This window comes from Parus major, chromosome 9 (assembly GCF_001522545.3).
Source record: "Parus major isolate Abel chromosome 9, Parus_major1.1, whole genome shotgun sequence".
Classification (NCBI taxonomy): Eukaryota; Metazoa; Chordata; class Aves; order Passeriformes; family Paridae; genus Parus; species Parus major.
Window position 1 is genome coordinate 24,010,897 of NC_031778.1, and position 13,639 is coordinate 24,024,535.

The 13,639-nt window shown below is 53.7% G+C and overlaps 1 protein-coding gene across 2 annotated transcripts in view; it reads right to left on the reverse strand.

The window, feature by feature from the left end:
• The window catches only part of LEKR1 (leucine, glutamate and lysine rich 1), a 34,295-nt gene extending 31,604 nt beyond the window's left edge, over positions 1 to 2,691 (reverse strand). For both annotated transcript variants that reach the window (XM_015638225.2, XM_015638222.2), the window contains exon 1: positions 2,539 to 2,691. In XM_015638225.2, coding sequence (XP_015493711.1) covers positions 2,539 to 2,586 — 48 coding nt within the window. In that variant the 5' untranslated portion in view covers positions 2,587 to 2,691. The remainder of the gene's footprint in view (positions 1 to 2,538) is intronic.
• Positions 2,692 to 13,639: the final 10,948 nt, after the last annotated feature.

Consider the following 13,639-nt stretch of genomic DNA (forward strand, 5'->3'; position numbering starts at 1 on the left):
CATCCATCCCTGCATCCATTATCTATCCATCCATCCATCATCCATCCATCATCCATCCATCATCCATCCCTGCATCCATTATCTATCCATCCATCCATCCCAAACCAGCACCTGGAGAGGGAATATCGATCCATCCATTCATCCATCATCCATCCATCCATCCATCCATCATCCATCCATCCATCCATCCATCATCCATCCATCCATCCCTCCATCATCCATCCATCCATCCCTCCATCCATCCCTCCATCCATCCCTAACCAGCGCCTGGAGAGGGAATATCCCTCCCTCTGGGCTGCAATCACAAAGCCTGGCATGCTCCCTCCAGTCACACATGCTCCCTCGGCCTGCAAACCCATCTTGGGAGCACGTGCTCCGTCTGGCAGAGCAAACCACAGCTGGCACAAGTTCGGCTGTGTCAGGAGCCAGCTGAAAGAGAGATTCCAAAGGAGAGGCTGTAAAATCCCAGCAGCAGAGAATGGGAAGGGAATGAGGACATGTGTGCAGAAAAAAAAAGGGAGATACAAGGACAGGAAATTGTGAGAATGACTTGTAGTGTCTTGTAACGACGCTGCAGCTACAACAGGAGTCAGCTGAGGAGGAGATGAGCAGCAGCACAGGATGTGTAAAACCCCGACACTTTCTCATCCCAAATCCCGGGCTGTCGTTGCCTTGGAGCTCACATGTGGCACGAGGAGGATGGGACAGGAGCAGAAGTCTATCCATATCTGGAATCCTGCGTCTTCTGCAGCAGATTTTTTTATTAAACATGTACCCAGCACTGGAGGGATCCCCAGAGACAGCCTGTCCCATCCTCTGCTTCGAGGGAAAGGCTGAACGGACAGTCCCACTGGGAGAATTCCACAACTGCCTGGGTGAGCTGCTCCTGAGCTTCAGAGCATTCAACCAAAGCACATCCAGAAATGTGAGGAAAAGACTCCTTTGCACCCGGAAATGAACCACCACCTCCCTTCATCTGTGAGCAGTTCTGTGCCCAGAATGAGCAAACCCAGCTCTATTACCCTTTCTTAGAAACAAGCTTTTAAAGTTCTTTACTATTTTTTGCTCTTTTCTGAATTCCCATCAGTCACGCCATTATTTTTAAAGCCTGCAGCTCAGAACTGAAACCTCAATAGCCCTGGACAGAGGGACAACGAAGACCCAAGTTTCACATGTGATTCCTACTACAATAATTGAGCTATTAAAACAATTAATATATACACAGACTCTTTCTGTGTAATATCCCTGTGTTCTTATTACTATGCTTACGACCTGATTACAGCCTTCACTGCTCAGTCTGACAAGTTACAAGGAGGTTATTATAGATTTTGTATCAATGCATTGGATTAATTTTAAATGACTTATTTTTCCTAAGAATATGGAGTTTAATGCTGTTCCCAGAGTGCTCATACCCCTTCCCAACTGGGACCAGCATATTCCTTATTGTAATCCAGGATCCTGACTCAATAATAACCAGCAGCCAGTGACAGTGCTGCTGACAGAATTAATGTCTCTGCCTTTCTGTGCCTGCCCTGGCTGCTGCTCCTTGTGCCAGCATACGCCTAGCACATGGAGCAGGAACTGATCCCAACATAAAACAGGCCCAAGTGCCACCAAACTGCAGCTTTAAGTCATTAAAGGAACTATTAAGCAGTAACCAGCTCTAGGATGATTCCCCCATCCAATGGTTTGGTACAACTGTTTCTGTGAGAAGCTTACACTGATTTTGCTCACCACTGTACCCCATTGGGGCTAAAAAACCTTAACTGCTAAATAAACAAACCTAGTGGGATCCTTCCTGCTACCAAAACAGCTGCTTGCGAGTCCTAAAGTGTCCCACAGCTTCTTCCCTTCCTCTTTTCTTTAGGCTAAGTATTCCTTTTCCCTTTCTTTGTCGATCTTACCCATCCTTGATTTCTCAGAAATCTGAACAGTTTCCTGGACTAACCCAGGGAGAATTTCTCCAAGCTGAGTACACAAAGCTTTTAAATGACTTGTCAATTCTGAGCTGCAGACCGAGGAACAGGACAGCTGGGTGTTGTATTGGCAGAGTGAAAACCTGATAGTGTTACAGAAAGTGACTCGTGTTCCACTTGAGTGCAGCCTCCTCCTAAACCGAGCCATGTAAACAGCAGCACTGTTACACGGGCAATAATAATCTGTCTGCCAAGCAAAAGAACACACAAAGATACGAGGGGAGATGAAGGGGAATGTTCCGTCCCTGTGTGTGTTGATACTCCTCTAGAACATGTCATGCTCTGCAGTCCTTCCGAGCCCCCGGCAGCGAAACACGCCAGAACAGGGGAAATCTGACACTCACCTGCACTGACAACAGCGACACAGACTCGGCTGTTCCTCTGCAGGGTTCCTATAGAATTACTGTAATTACACCGCACAAAGAGTGAGGAAACCCAACACCCAACCCAACCCAGGACCAAAATGTACAGATAATGCACCGGTGCTCACGGGCCTGTGCAACATCCCTGAACTGCTGCAGGAGCTCCGAATGTTGAGGTCTGGCATTTCCACAGCTCGTACCTTGCGGATCTCTTCGGGCAGAGCGTGGACGGGGCCGCGCCGCTCCATGGCCTCCCGCAGGCTCGGCGGCGGGGTCCGGGAGCGGCCGGGGTTCGGGGCTCGGGACCGGCCGGGGTTCGGGGCTCAGGGCCGGCCGGGGTTCGGGGCTCAGGGCCGGCCGGGGTCCCGGCACGGGGCACCCGTGAGGGGCGGGGGGGGCACTGCGGCCGCCGCCATTTTGTGGCCGTGGCGTCCGCCGTAACCGCGGCAACGGCGCGTGCGCGCCAGAGGGGCTGCGCTGAGGGAGCGGAGCTCGGGGTCCCGGCAGGGTCGGGGTTTAGTGCGCCCCAAAGACCCCCCCGACACCCCAAAAACAGTCCTGACATGCCAAAGCCCCCCTGAGCCGAGCCTGGAACCCCGACATCCCAAACTGGGCCCTGAAACCCCAAAGCCAAACCTTGACACCCCAAATTCGGATCTGATACCCCGAAGCCGGCCTCGACATCCAGAGTTCGAATTTGACACACCAAAGGCAAAAGCTCGTCGCCCCAAATTCGGCCCTGATACCCCAAAGCTTCCCAGTACCCCAAAGTCAAACCCTGACACCCCAAAGCCAAAACCTGGCGTCCCAGATTCGGCCCCGACACCCCAAATTTGGCCCTGCGCTCGCAAGCCAGCCCCAATGTCCCGAATTTGGCCCTGACACCCCAAAGCCGTCCCTGACTCCCCAAATTCTACACTGACACCCCAAAACCACCTCTGCCCCCATCCCAGCCAATTTAACAGCCCAAATTTAACCGTGACACCCCCAAACCCCCCGGGGACACCCCCAAGCCCTCCCGGGGTCACACCCAAACCTCAAATCCCCCCCGTGACACCCCCAAACCCCCCGGGGACACCCCCAAGCCCTCCCGGGGTCACACCCAAACCTCAAATCCCCCCCGTGACACCCCCAAACCCCTCCTGACACCTCAAACCTTCATCTGACACCGCTAATTCAGCCCTACCAGCCCGAATTCAGCTCTGACCCCTCAAAGGCACCCCTGACACCCCCAATTAGTCCCTGCCACCCCAAATCCGGCCCTGCTGGCCGGGTCATCTGCGTGTCACACCCGAGGCACGAGCTCAACCTCGGCGTGAACCGAGCGCGCCGCCAGCTCCCGGTGAGACCCGCTGGAGCGCACACACAGCCACGGAAATAAATAAATGAGGGAAGGATTGGCAGCAAGATTCGGGAGTTTCAGCGGGATTAGTTCCACTTTCTGCCCTTCTTCCCAGCGCTGGTGGGTTTCTGTTTCCTCCAAAACGCAGTCGCTATTGGGACTTGGCTTTATCATACAGCAGGGACCCTCTGCCCAAAACCATTCCTATATCCTCAGAGCAATTCCTACTTCCCCAAAACATTCTGTAGGCAGCCTTATATAAAACAATACACCCACAAAACCGTAATTTAGGGACACACACAAAACTCAGGACAATCCATGGCAAAAAAAAACCCGAGGTGACCTTAATTTAATTTACGCACGACTCATCTCTGAGGTGAAAAAGCATCAGTAAGGTTGGGAGCTGAACAGGGGAGATAATGGAGGGTTGGATTAAAGAAAGTAGTGAATTTTAAGGGATAAAACCAAAAGCTTTATTGGGAAAAAAAAAAAAAAAAAAAAAAAAAGGAAAACTGCATCAGTGAGGGGGAAAAAAGAAAAAAGGGTGAGGAGGTGCTGTGTCAACTGAGGGATGCAAAGCGGGGAGGAGACGAGGTGCACGAAGCGCTCGTTCGGGCGGCCGGTGCCCTCGGTCTCCCCCCCGGCTCTGCACGGCGGTGCCACGCGTGTCACCGCGGCTCCCTCGCGTGTGGCCGCCGTGCCCCGTCCCGCGTTGCGTGCCGAGCTCCGAGCCGCGCTAATCCCGCCTTGGCAGCCGCCTCACTCCCCCGCCTCCATTTTAACCTCTTCGTGCTTCCAGGCCAGGCGCGGGCGAAAGGGGGGGGAGTGAGTGTTGCGTGTGAAGGGCAGCTCGCCCCCCGCGGGGGTCATTAATTAAGATCTGCATTAATAGGAGCTGGCGAGAGCCCGCCTTGGCTGGGAGCGGGGTCTGGGAGCGGGGTCTGGCCGCGCCGTGCCGGCAGCTGTTCCCGCCGTGCGTGATGGCGGCGGGCGGGGGGGCGGCGGCGGGCGGCGGCTCTCACGCGATGGCGGGGCTGACGTGCCGAGCCAGGGTGTCGTGAGGCGCGGCCGTGAGCTCAGCGCGGATCACCGCGGGCGGCGAGCGGGGGGAGCGCCGGGCAGGGCGGGGGGAAGGCGGGCGGCAGCACGCAGCAGGCAGGGAGGGACGGGGGAGCGGAGGCTGCCGCATCCCGGCCCCCCCGGCTGTGCCCGCTGAGGAGAGGGGCTGAAGGGGGCTTGGCCAGAGGAACCTGAAGGGATCCAGTTTTAGGGATCCTGTGTTAGAGGGGGAGCCTGTGCTGGGGAGGTTGAGGGGAGCTTGTCCCAGAGGGTTCTGAGGGGATCCAGTCCTGGGGCAGATGGAGGTGATCCTGTGCTTGGGGACCTGAAGGGAGATTGGACAAAGGGGAGCCTGTGCATGGGAGGATCCAGTCCTTGGGATCTGAGGGGAGACTGTTAGAGGGGAAATAAAGGAGATCCTGTTCTTGGGGCCTGAGGGGAGCTTGCACAGAGGGAGCCTCTCCTTTGCGAAGGTTGAGGGGAGCCTGTCCAAGGGGATCAGGGGAGATTCTGTCCTGGAGGTGTGGAGAAGCTGGCAGAGCCATGCTGAGCCAGCCGGGATGCTGCCACGCCAGGGGTCCTGTGGGAAGCAGAACGCAGGAGAAGCACTCGGCTCTGAAGCAGCTGTTTCCTCCCAGCAGGAAGCCCTCACAAACCCCCCGTTCTTCACAGAACGCACAGCCCGCTCCACACATCCGCGGTGGCTCCGGGCTGCGGTGGCCGGAGGGGTCGGTCCCTGCCCGAGGCCTGGAGCTCCGGCCGGGCCGTGTCTGTGCCCATGGCACGGTGCCGCTGTTCGTGCCAGCCCCGGCGCCCGGCACCGCTCGGCATCAGGTTCCAGGCAGCGTGAGCAGCTCCAAGGACAAACGAACGGGCAAGAACCGAGTGCGTGACACGCAGCAGTCATAAGGCAGCTATTTCCATTGTTTTCCGGCAGGCTTTGTACCTTCTCAAACACACGTGGAAAGCCTCCCGCTGCTTAGAAATCCCAGCCCGGAGGAGCAAAGTCCGTGCCAGTGGGCAGCTGTGGAAAAAGGCCATAAACACCAACACCCTCTTGGCACAAAGCGGGACAGGCCGAGGGGCTGGGAGGGTGAATAGGTGTGTCCACACCTGCAGCATTCTCCGGACAATGAGAAATCCAACTTTTATCCCAGCCCGCTGGCTTTAGGCTGCCCTTGTATTTGCTCAGTACAAAGAGCGGCGCGGGGAAGCGGTTTTGCAGCGTTGTCTGCAAACAGCTCCTGTGGGAAGCTCCGGTTGTTTTCCTAGGGAGGAGCAGAGCTCGGTTATCGCTCCGTAGCTACACGGGGGATTTGGGGAGGAGCGGGGGGTCCCGTGCCGGGCCCGCAGCGCGGAGCAGACGTGCAGCAGGAGGGGTCAGGGGAAGGACAGGGTTCGGGAGGCAGCGAGGTTATTCCCGGTGCTCCCTGCACATCGCGCTGGTTCCCCTTTTCCAGCGGTATTTGCTGGATTTGTTTGGTTTGCTCCGCTTGCCCCCTCTTTGCAAATGTCACAAGGACGAGAGCGTGGGGGGAGAGGGGCCTCAGCGGGAGGATGTTTGGAGAAGGGATCTGAGCGCCAGGGCTACCTGGGAGCCAAGGTCAGGCAGGTCGCTCTGTGCTGAGAACAGAAACTCCGCAAAGCAGCAGGGAAATGATAAAATCAGGAAAAGCGGGGTGGAGCAGGGTGCTGGTGGTGTGTGCGGGAAGGCAGAGGGGAGGGAGAGAATGGTCCCGCTCTCCAGAGGCACCGATGGCAGCCCGGAGCACAGCCCAGAGCAGCGGGCTGCTGGCACTGGGACATGCGGGACAGCAGTGGGATCCCGAGGGATGTGCTCCTGCCGTGACATTGCCAAATCAAAGTCGAGTTCTTGGCTGCAAGAGCACATGAGGTGACTCAGAGAAAGAAACCATATGATTAAGCAGCAGCTGAGTGCCAGAAGTGAAGAGCTGTCAAGGATAATATCAGGAGGGTGTGTGTGGAGGACAGTGGGTTTATTTGCCACGATAGGAAAGGATTTGAAAGGGAATACAAGACGCTTGTACTGAGTCTGACTTGGCAGCAAGAGAACTTGGGAAGGGTGCCAGGAAAAGCGTCACGGATCCAGGGCTGGAGTGAGGAGGGAATGCAGAGCACAGAGGCAGCTCCGGCAGTCAGGAACAGGCACGGAGGGGCAGAGGGCACAGACCAGTCAGCGGGATGGCATCTGCAGAGGGAATCAAAGGATCGTTAGAACTGCAAAAGATCTCCAGGACCACTGAGTCCAGCCTCTGACTGACCAAATACTGCATTGTCACCAGCCCAGAGCCCTGAGTGCCACATCCACTCATTCCTCAGACACCTCCCTGGGCAGCCCCTTCTAATGCTGAAAAACCCTTTCCATGAAGAAATTCCTCCTGATGTCTAACCCGAACCTTCTCTGGCACAGCTTAAGGCTGTTTCCTCTGATAGTGCAGAAGGGTTGGAGGTTTTGTTCTCTGTTTTTGAGGCATTCATGGGCATGTCTCTAAGATCTCCTAATGCTCCTGGATGGAAATGGTGGTGGCACTCTTGATCCTCCTCAGGCAAAACAGAACTGTTACCAGGAGGGTGAGGCTGATCCGTGCAGCACTCAGCAGTTTCCCAGGAGCCTGCCAGGGAACTCCCATGGGATCACAGAAACCCCATCAATCTTCCCTGTTCCCCCCAGCCACCAGCAATCTACTCTTTCCTAATTTAAACACAGGAGCTGCAGGGAGGGAGGGAAACGTTTCTACTGCTGGCTTTAAAAAAAAAAACCAAAAAAAACCTGAAAATCCTGCCAAAACAGAAACTGCACACAAAGCCCTCCCCACTGGAAGGGGGACAAGGATGGATGAAACAAGACAGATGTTACAGCCTTGGTGAGCTACTGGAAGAAACACCAGGCAGTGATGAAGGAACTGTGGAGTCGCTGTAAAACAGGAAAAGATACAAAGAAAACACAACTCAGGGAAGCCGGGATGTTTAGAGGATGGAGCATCCCAAGGAGGATGGTGGGGCTCGCTTGAATCCAGGGGGAAAATCAGTGTGTGTGCATCATTCTTAGATCCAGCATGCAAAACCAATCCCTGGCTCTCCCAGCCAACAATGAAGGGAATGGGATTACCCATACAAATAAGGACTAGTGAGGAGAGTCTCTGCAAGCCCTGAGACTGTGTTATGATCTTTACTGGTGACACAGTTCTGGAGCTCTGCTTGGGCTGCTCTGAAACACTTTGAAACAGCAGCATACCGTGCCTGGCAGGAGGGCAGGCTGCTCCTTCCTCCACCTCACTTTAGTGCCCAACTCCTGCTTTGCAATAGCTCTGCAGTGTCCTGGCACATCCTGATAGGAAAATGTAAATGTTGCATTTCCATGGCATGGCCTGACAATTTAAATTTATCTCCCACGAAGAGATAACAGCACACGTGTGTTGATTGCAGGCTGTTGCTACAACAGACTGGTTAAAAAGCAGCCCAACCCAAATATGTGCAGGACTGGGATGAAAATAAGGTGGAATAAGATTTTTCTTGCTTTGCTTTAGAACCCGTTTCCTCATTTGTCAAACCCATTGACTTCAAAAGGAGGAAGGGCACGACCCCAGCTACCACCCAAACAGAGAGAATGTTTCTCAAGTGCAAAAATGGTTATTTCTGCTATCTAAAGGTAGATATTGGGGGAGGTGATGGCCAAAGGAGTTGACTCTGTCCCTGTACAGCCCTGACCAAGAGCTCAGCTGTCGTGTCCTGTGGCCACCTGAGGTGACCCATGGCTACCTGAGGTGACCCGTGGCCACCTGAGGTGACCCATGGCTCTGATGCCAGCTGAGCTGGCAGCTTGTGGATCCCAGGGAGGGGCAGGAGCTGTGGCAGCCACCACCTCTCCATGCTGGCTGGTTTCTAAGGGCTCTGCTGCAGACCCCTCAGGGGGGCTGTTTTGGGGCTCCTCTAGCTCAGCATCACAAACTTTGCCCCCATTCCTGTGAATCTGTCAGCAAGTGATGGTTTCCATAAGCTGTTTGCCATTTCAAAAGTGCTGTTTCAAAGTATCCTAAATGGTTTAAGAAAGGAGATTTTAGATAAAATTGCTCTAAAATCTTTATGTTTCTTTGTGATTTATCCCAAATAAAAGCTATTGAAGAACTTGGCAGAGCTGGCAGCAGAAGCCCCAGAGCTGTTGAGATGTTTGGAGGAAGAGTGGGGACTCCCTGCCAGGGATCCCTGAGCTCTAAGGTCCCTTCCAGCCCGAGCAGCTGTGCCTCTGTTGTCAGAGGACACAAAGAGGTGTCCCTGGCTCCTGGGGAAAGCAAACCGTGTGTGTGACCCCTGAGAGGCAGGGGAGGCTTGTGAAATGGGCCAGTGTTTCCCGGTCACCATGGAGTCACCGTGGGAACAGGCAGATTTTCTTCCTGTTTACACAACATGGCACCAGCAGCTTTGTCCCCATCTCTGGTGACCTGCAGCCACCGCTTGGAAGCCGTGTTGACTCGCCATGGCCACAACACTTGGCCAGAGGGTTTTTGAGGAGGTTCCCAGCCCGCACAGAGCCCGGCCCTGCCACAGGTGCTGCAGTGAAGGAGGGCTGGGAGGAGATTCAGCCACCAGGGTACGAGGGAGGGCACACCAAAGGTGGCCCAGATACGTCACCCAGATATGGGTGAGTGGGAATTGCTCCCCAGGGAATGCCAACAACGACCTGCATCCAGAGTCAGTCCTGTGAGGGGGGCTGAGGGAGCTGGGAAAGCTCAGCCTGGAGAAAAGGGGGATTGGGGGGAATTTCTGGCTCTGCACAAGTCCCTGCCAGGAGGGGACAGCCAGGGGGATCGGGCTCTGCTCCCAGGGAACAGGGACAGGAGGAGAGGGAACGGCCTCAGGCTGGGCCAGGGTGGACACCAGGAAGAATTTAGTAATGGAAAGGGTTAAAGTTTGGAAGGGGCCAGGGAGGTTTGGAACCACCCAGGGAGGTTTGGTCCCTGGAGGTGTCCAAGGAAGGGCTGGAGGTGGCACACAGTGCTCTGGGCTGGGGACAAGGTGGGGATTGGGCACAGCTTGGACTCCATGCTCTGGGAGGGCTTTTCCAGCTTCAGGAATTCTGTGATCTCATCTGTGTGCAGCACTGAGCCTTGCTGGGACCTCAGGCTGCATTTGGGCTCCTGCAGGGGCTCAGGCTGCTGCCACACTCTCTGCGTCCATCTCAAAGTGCAGCAGTTGATGGCTTAAAGCCAAAGGTGCCACTCAGGACCCCACACCCCATCACACCACACAGGGACAGTGCACTACAGAATTCACCATCTTTTCCCAGCACTGTGAATAAAGCCAAAGTGAATTTATTCCCAGCGGTTGTGGTGAGTGCTTTCGTGAGCCTCCATTCCACGGCAGAAAATTTCGTTCCCAAAGAGTTTTGCTGTCGTGTGGTGATGGTGAGAAGTGACAGAGTCCCCAGCTGCACCAGCAGAGCAGCAGGCGCCACGCACGGGCTGTCACAGGGCATCAGTCACGGCTGCGCCACGGGAAACCCACACACAGCAACCAACAAACCAAGCCGGCATCCCACACTGCAGCCTCCCGGCACGAGCCACGGCTGCACATCCCCGACTTACACACACAAATACAAGCTCCTGACCTTTACCTGCTGGCCTTTCTTCCAGGGATGAGAGGAAGGGCCGTGTGGGGTGACAGCCACGTCCCCCAGCAGGATTTGGGGTGCCCAGCGCTGGGATCAGCTCCCAGCATCTCCCACTGTCCCTGCGCTCTCCCATCCCTCTGCGGGAGGGCACTGCACTAAGCTCTCCTTTCTGGGGAGAGAACCTCCCTTTCCAGATCAGATCAGATTCCAAGCCTGCAATTTTGGGAGTTCTGCAGTGTCTGTCACCTGCTGACCTGGGCTCGGTGCTGGGGAACAAAAGCCCTCCCTGCTGCTGTTTGCTCTTTGCACAATATCCCTCTGAGTACACTTGCCATATCTGGGCCGATACGGTGGGAGATACTCGCTGTAGTATCTTGCACTCACAAAGGGAGGATCAGCACTTCCTGCTGGGGGTACAGCACTCCCCACCCCGAGATTAAGGGCACATTCAATATTTATTGAGCTGTCACACCTTGAGGCCCTGTCTGGATTAAACTCCACGGTCCCTGGTGCTGTAAAACCCCGCTAAGAGCGGTCCCACCCCCTGTGCCATGTGTGTCCCTGCTCACCACCAATGTCACAGTGCCCGGAGCTGCCACCCCGCTTATTTTAAGGATGGCAATGACTTCCACACAGGTGTCACCTTTCAGAACTCTCAAAAATAGAACTTCAGAAAGTGCTTCACGTAACCCTTACCCTGTAAAACCTTCCCAGCCAAGGGGAAGGGACCAGCCAGAGCAGCAACAGGACACAGGAGTTTTGGGAATTAACTTGGATCCCAAAAGAAGTGTAATTACAGGTTATTTACACAGAGCCTTTTTCCTTCACAGACTGCACAGAAAGTGGACTGAACCATAGAATCACAGAACCACTGGGGTTGGAAAAGCCCTCCAAGACCAAATCCAAGCCCAGAGCACCGAGTGCCATGCCAGCCCTTCCTTGGATGCCTCCAGGGGTGGTGAAATGATGAACTGGCAGAATAATCCTCATTTTACACTGAAACAGAGGTTTGCTCAGACAGCTGAAAGAGCATCCAGATCTCTGCATTATAGAATCATGGAATGGTTTGGGATTAAAGTTCATCTCGTTCCACCCTGCCATGGGCAGGGACACCTTCCACTATCCCAGGGTGCTCCAAATCCCGTCCAACCCCGCCTTGGGCACTTCCAGGGATTGTTCCATTGATTTCAGCCCACCTGATCACAGCTTTCCTGCTTTGTAATAAATCTATAATCAATAAAAGATAATTCTGTTAAGGGCAATGGGACAGGACTGATCACTTTGCAAACGTGTGAAGCTCCCTGTGGAAGTGCCTTTTGGCAGTTCTTCATGGGGATCAGAACACAGTCCCATCCCTGATCCCCTGAAAACCAGCATTTCCCAGCTGTGCTTCCCTCAGTGAATCAGAGGCAAATCCTGTCTCTGCTTTCCAGTCCAGCTTCCCCCGTTCCATGGCACTGCAGAACGTGTCAGGACAGCAGCACAGCTGATCTGGCACGTCACCGCCGCACAAGGAAATGAAAATAAATACAGATTTATGAAGGAAGGCCCATTTCTGGCACCAGGCACGGATTTCCTGGCTGACTGCTAATACCAAAGTGCAGATCTTCTATTTTATATCAGCCAGGGGAAATCCCAGCAGTTCATGCCACAGCATTAAAACACAGGGTTCTAAATATAGCATTTCAGAGCTGGACTGGAAACAGCAGTAAAAACGAGAAAGGAAACCTTGTCCTTTTGTGTGCTTGGTTTCTTGAAAGCAAGGATGTTAAATTCAACCCTGAGAGCTCATTTCAAAACAGCAGGGCTGGGAAGGTGAGCTGGGAATATCAAAATAGCTACTGCACAGGGACATTTCTCTGTTTAAATCCTACATTTATTTAAGACTTCCAAAACTTACCTCTCTGAAAAGGAGGGCGTTTCCCATCCTCCGTGTTCTCCCTCACAGTTCTGTCATTCCCGCTCAACCACGTTCATTTATCCCGTGATCCTGATAATTAATCCACATGGATAGACTTGAAATTCAGATATTTCACTGTTTGACCTGCAAATTCACATTCCAATACAACCCAGGTCCCTTTTGCCATTACATTCCCTCAAACTCACAGGGAGAAGAATCTTTCCTGCCTGAGGGCCCCTTGGGAGACCACACAGGAAAACACATCTCGTTATCCCACCACAACGTGGGAAAAATCAAACATCCCCAGGCCAGGGAAATGATCTCAGGGGCTGTAGGTTTCTCACAGTTGAATTAAATAAACAACACCCACCAAAATCCCATCTGATTTGGATGGAGGATGGCTGGGACTCGCAGTTATCCCAGGAAATCAGCAATCCTTGCAGCACTGCTGACCCAAGGAGATCCTCTGGGCCTTCCCCTGTGTGTGACTCCCTCACAAACGCCTCTCTGGCAGGTTGGGAGAGCAAAGTTGGTGAGAATTTCTCGTGGTTTTCCCCTGGAAACAGAGCTTCCCAGGAATTACGTTGTCCAAGAGGAAGAGGTCAGTGGGATATTTGTACAGCTGGCTGATCAGGTTGCCTTGGTATGGATTTTCCAGAGGTCTGGTTACTTCTGGACCTGCCAATCCATTCCCAAACCTGACTCATTAAATTCACTCAGTAAGCACTTCAGTATGGCAATGGCCAGCACTGCTTTCCCATATTTGTTAGCATTCTTGCTAATCCATAAAACTTAACAGCTCGGAATGAAAACCACAGGAAGAAAGAGCTAACGAGGTCCTCTGTAAGGCTCTGTTCCTACAACTCCCATTAATGTTAATTGGCCTTACAGAGACACAGCAAAAAGAAAACAGACCCTGGAAGATGGAAAATAATCAACTTATTTGTGCAGCCAGGTAACGAATCCCTTTCCACAGCCTGGCTCAGTCCAACAGCTACAGCTCTTCTGGCTTTACCCTTCCTCAAAAGCCTCGAGACACGCTGCAGATGACCAGGCTGCCAAAGACACTCAGTCACATTATTTATGCTGTCACAGCACATGACTTAATAGGAAAAGAAGAATAAAATCCAAACCCACAACGGTATCGGGGGAGCACTTGAATTTCAGCATGTATTTGATTTGTAAGTAAGATTTAAATCCTGAAAAACCTGGTCTGGGGAAGGTGTCCCTGTCTGGGGAACAGGAGGGGCTTTAGGGTCCCTCCCAAGCCAAACCAGGCTGGGTTTCTGATTCTGCCCAGCCCTGGAGGAGTGATGAGATCAGAACAAATCCCAGCTGCAGCTGCAGGGGGCTGCAGGGGGATGCAGGGGG